Source organism: Cibotium barometz, unplaced genomic scaffold (assembly GCF_041138505.1).
Source record: "Cibotium barometz isolate CiBa-2024 unplaced genomic scaffold, ASM4113850v1 ctg419, whole genome shotgun sequence".
Lineage (NCBI taxonomy): Eukaryota > Viridiplantae > Streptophyta > Polypodiopsida > Cyatheales > Cibotiaceae > Cibotium > Cibotium barometz.
The window spans coordinates 288,588-293,497 of record NW_028229440.1 but is presented as its reverse complement, the minus strand read 5'-3'; the positions used below and the strand labels follow the sequence as shown (position 1 = coordinate 293,497).

General features: G+C 43.6%; 1 protein-coding gene and 1 long non-coding RNA gene across 3 annotated transcripts; both read left to right on the top strand.

Annotated features, from left to right (window-relative positions):
• Positions 1-282: 282 nt before the first annotated feature.
• LOC147602591 (uncharacterized) lies at positions 283-2,314 on the top strand. Its single transcript, XR_015265779.1, has 3 exons — positions 283-1,128; positions 1,346-1,787; positions 1,875-2,314. It is a non-coding gene; the product is annotated as an uncharacterized LOC147602591 (long non-coding RNA).
• Positions 2,315-2,419: 105 nt separating this feature from the next.
• Positions 2,420-4,160, top strand: LOC147602590 (xyloglucan endotransglucosylase protein 7-like). 2 transcript variants are annotated; one of them, XM_086797840.1, is made up of 5 exons: positions 2,420-2,581; positions 2,620-3,094; positions 3,199-3,299; positions 3,407-3,600; positions 3,692-4,160. In XM_086797840.1, exons 2-5 carry the CDS (start codon positions 2,875-2,877, stop codon positions 4,077-4,079), a joined length of 903 nt encoding a protein of 300 aa, XP_086653966.1. In that variant the 5' UTR covers positions 2,420-2,581; positions 2,620-2,874; the 3' UTR covers positions 4,080-4,160. The 2 variants fall into 2 exon arrangements, with proteins under 2 accessions (XP_086653966.1, XP_086653965.1); XM_086797839.1 differs by having other exon boundaries at positions 2,426-3,094.
• The last annotated feature ends 750 nt before the right edge of the window (positions 4,161-4,910 follow it).

The window sequence follows — 4,910 nt, the reverse complement described above, 5'->3', positions numbered from 1 at the left end:
GACAACCCCGGGGCATAGGCTTTGCTCCATAAGTACTTGGCTCTGAGTGTGGGACTGCACACATGCAGTGCGTCATAGGTTATGGGCCTATGGAGCCTGACTGGGCCAGCAGGTTCTGACATGGCAACCTATGATTCGTGGAGAGGTCCTGGTCGACGGTGCGCGTTTGACAGTCTTGTCCCTGTGTAAAGGCCACTGCTTCTCGCATTGCCACAGACTAAGAGCTCTTGCGCCCAGTGCGCTGCAAGTCAACAGATATATCTATCGATGAGCACATGATAGATGAATCAACAGATATATCTATCGATGAGCACATGATAGTATATGCATCTTATCTAGAGAATCATTGTCCACGTACATCTTTTTTTGGACTTGTAGATGTTATTGGGGATCGTACTGCCGAGGGCTTGTATAATTCTTTAATAACATTGATCTTAGAAAATGGATTGGACTTAAGAAAGTTGGTTGGATTTGGATCTGATGGTGCATCCGTAATGATAGGAAAGAGATCCGGGGTGTCTACTAGATTAAAGGAGTCTTGTCCTTTCATGACATCTATGCATTGTGTGGCTCATCGCACAAATCTTTGTGCATCTAAAAGCATAGAAAAGTTTCCATTTGCAAAAGCTATTGATTCCACAGTTAATGAAGTCGCAACTCTTTTTAGAAAGAGTGTCATCCGCAAAGAGAAATTAAAAGAATTACAAGAAGAATTTGAATGCTCAATAATTCAATTGGATAAAATTCATTCAATTAGATGGTTGAGTAGATCAATGGTTTTAGCAAAGTTTTGTGACTCACTAGAGCCTCTTCTTGAGTTCTTTGAGAGTGAGAATCTCGTAGTCTTTAGCAAATTGTCTTCTCTAGAACTCATTTATGCAATACATTTTTTAGCAGATCTATATCAACATTTGACAAAGTTAAGTAAAATATTTCAAAAGTCATATGTTGATATTACTAGTATTCCTGGCATTGTGAGTGCTGAGATTTGTGCATTGGAAATAGAGTTTGTGTCAGAACCGGATATTGACATGAATGCAAGAAAGGAAGATACAAGGGGTTTTCCTATTATTCCTGATTATGGACCAGAGAAGGGTTTTCTCCATGGTTTACGATCTTCAATAAAAGGTGACCATTTTCGTAGCAAAAAGATATCTCGCTCTTCTGATGGCTCTGATATTGAATTGGTTATTAGCTTTCAAAAAGCATTCACATTAAGTGTTATTAAAGATTTGAAAGAGAGATTTGTGGATAACTCTACCTTGGCTTGTTTTAAAATACTCTCTCCATCTTGCTATCCTCCTGGAAAGCTACTTAAGAATTTTGGAGCTGATGAATTAGACAGGTTGATATCATTTTATGGAGAAAGCAAACTTGCAAATGGTGAGTTAATGGAGAAATTTGTAGATCCAATATCTCTTCGAAGAGAATACCTTACATTCAAGATTCAAGCCACTAATGATTGGAAAGGGTGGAATTTACGGGACACTTGGTCTTACATAAGTAACAATATCACTCTACAAGAAAAGTATGAAGGGTTGCTAAAGCTAGCGCAAGTTGCATTAGTCCAATGCTCCAGTACTGCAATTTGTGAGCGTGGCTTTAGTATACAGAATATTATCAAATCAAAGTTGAGGAATAGATTGACGACAAAGAGTACAACTTCCTTAATGCGAGTATCCATCGAAGGTCCTCCAATGTCCGAGTTCGACTTTAGCTCAGCAATAGAGCTTTGGAGGCTTGATGCCATTACGACAAGACATGCTTTTACAAATGAAGACTAAAAGGTATTTCTAAAAACTCTAGAGATTAAATACATTATTAATGCCTTCATAGCAAAGTACTAATGTATAATACAATCTTCTTTTCATTAGGAGATGGAGGAGCATGAAGGATTTGGGAGCTTGTGAGAAAAAAAAATTCAACTAGTCTTAGCTGCTTTTAGGACGCAATGCAATATTTGTAGTGCATTTATGCACAAGCATGGATGATATTCTTGTGAAAGCAAAATTCTATTTTCTTTAATGATAAATATCATTTTACTCATGAATTTGGCAATCAACAATTTAGTAAATTCTATTGATGTGACCAATCATTTTGTTGCGAGAGTGTTTTAAAGTCGTTTTTAAGTACATTCTCTTGATACTCGAGTTATTTTGTCGCAAGAGTTTTTTAAAGTGTAAAATTCTGAATAAAACTTATAAAACCTTCAAGAATTTCAGAGAAAAATTTTTACACTTGGCAATATAAGAACTTACTTTTGATTTTTCAGATTAAAGGTATAAAAAGATATAGGATTTTGGTTTTTTTCGAACACTGCAACCCCCCCGTTTGAAATCCGCGTTGGTTCTCGACTCACTCCTTCCTTCCTTGCGCTACATAATTAATGATGGCAAGGCCGCGCCGTCGAACATTCCCGTTATTGCATAAATAAGTATGCAATATTCTCACCAGCATCTTTTTTTACAGCTGCTACCGCTGCCAACATGGATCACCGTTGCTGCGTTGGCCATATCCCATCGCCATCTCTTCTCCTTTAAGGGGTGTGCGTGGCGTGATATGAAACGTCGCGGAAAGAGACGTGTGCGTGGCGTGATATGAAACGTCACGGAAAGAGAGGTTCACCAGCTGGTGCCTCCCAAGCAAAAAGTATGGGCCACGGACGGAAGCTGCTGATGACTCCTCATCTTAAGCACGTATATAAGGTCGAATGTATTCCCCCGACCTTTCACAACAGCTCTAGTAGACGCAGCTAAATTCTGTCGTCTAAGAGCACCCACTCCACTCTGCAACGTACAAACAAATATATATCAACTTGTTTCGAAACTACCGTATAATTACAGCTGAGAAGCGCTATTTCTGTGATTGGACACCATGAAGTCTACGAGGTGCCTCTGCTCTTGTTATAGCCGTGCTCTCTCATGTCTTGGCATCTTGCTCCTTTGCTCTCATAATTTGATCGGGCCCAGCGCTGCTGCGGCTGCCACAGCGCCAAGCTTCAACGACAATTTCGTGGTCTCGTGGGCGCCATCGAATGTTAAGTTCCTCGGGGCCGCCGGAGAGGCGCTCCAGTTGGTTCTCGACCAATCCACAGGTAATGCCCCGCCGGCCGCGGGCGCTCATCATCAGCAGCAGCAGCTTTACGCCCCTCTCTTCCTAACTGGTTCTTCCCGTATTATATGTGCGTGGCAAATGCAGGCTCGGGCTTTGCTTCGAAGGACAGCTATCTTTTTGGGAACATCGACATGCAAATCAAGCTCGTGCCAGGCGACTCGGCGGGCACCGTCACGGCCTACTACGTAAGTGTGTGCCGGCCCATCATACATTGCGTCGCAACAACAACATTGTCGCTGGCTACATATCAACGTTCATTCCTTCACTGATGCTATATCTTTACACACTGCAGCTGTCCTCGGAGACCGCCAAGCACGACGAGCTGGACTTCGAGTTTTTGGGCAATGCCTCCGGGCAGCCTTATGCGCTTCAGACCAACGTTTTCTCCAACGGCGTGGGCGGGCGGGAGCAACGCATCTTCCTCTGGTTCGACCCCACCGCCGACTTCCACACCTACTCCGTCTCCTGGTCTAAGCAGCGCATCCTGTAAGTAGTAAGTCCATCGATGGTGGCTTTTGCAACCTCTTTTATCATATGCTATTGCTTATCTCCTCCTGCTTTGTATCATCTTTGACAGGTTCCTGGTGGACGGCGTGCCCATCCGCGTCTTCTCCAACAACGCGGCGGCGGGGGTACCGTATCTGAACAAACAGCCCATGCGCGTCTTCTCGAGTATTTGGAATGGCGACAGCTGGGCCACTCGCGGGGGCCTCGTGAAGATCAACTGGGCACACGCTCCCTTTGTAGCCACCTACCGCAACTTCCGAGCGAACGCCTGCGTGGCGACCAAGTCCGCCGCCGCCTGCATGGGCGGCGCCTCCAACCATGTCAGCGGAGCCTCCGGCTCAAACTCCTTCGACATGGCTAAGCTGCAATGGGTGAAAAAGAAATTCATGACTTACAACTACTGCACGGACCATGCCCGCTATCCCGTTGCCCCTGCAGAATGCACTAGGGAGTTCTAGCTCCACTGCAGTCTCTTCCGCGTGTACATTAGACATTGTTTTATCCAAGAATGTAATAAAACTAATTCTTTTTCCTCTCAATTTGTGCACCGGTGCAATCACAAGTTTGACATGCACCTCTGCGATATTAACGTTCCCAACTTGATGGGAAATTTCTTTTATCCGAACACTGCTACTTAGTTCTGAGATTTCCCTCGGCCCTTTAACAGAAAGCTCCGGCACGTTTAAGCCCACCTTGTCTTGCAGTACATAAACTTGCCGCCACTTGGCCGAGTTCACAATAGCATGGGTGGGAATGGTACCGCAGTCACACTGCTGAAATTCGTATGTGAAGACTCACATCAGAAGATCAGTCAATCCCCAGAGATTTGCAGGTGACAAGCGTACTCGCATGCAGTACTGAAACTAGAAGCCTTCAGAGGGCATGAAAGCCCTGGAAACCTTCTAGAGAAAGTTAAGAACTGAAACTAGAAGCCTTCAGAGGGCATCAAAGCCCTGGAAACCTTCTAGAGAAAGTAGAAAACAGAACTGAAAAAAAGAGGACCACTGTTTTCAAGATTTTATACACAAACAGACATAATTAGTTCATTTTTGAAGGTCGAGTTAGTTTATGGCCCTCTAAATTAAGGTTAGGGTAGGCCCTCATATTTCAGCGGTGCTCGCATCATCACGCGATTTAATGATATGCTTATTTACCCCACGTCCTTAATTGTTCTTCCAAACTAATTCCAATCACCAAGTCCTTATTGTTAAGTCTACCGGTGAGACAATGGCCCAATAAATTTGGGCCATGCAAAGGAAATCCTAACATAACAGACGATTTATAGTGTA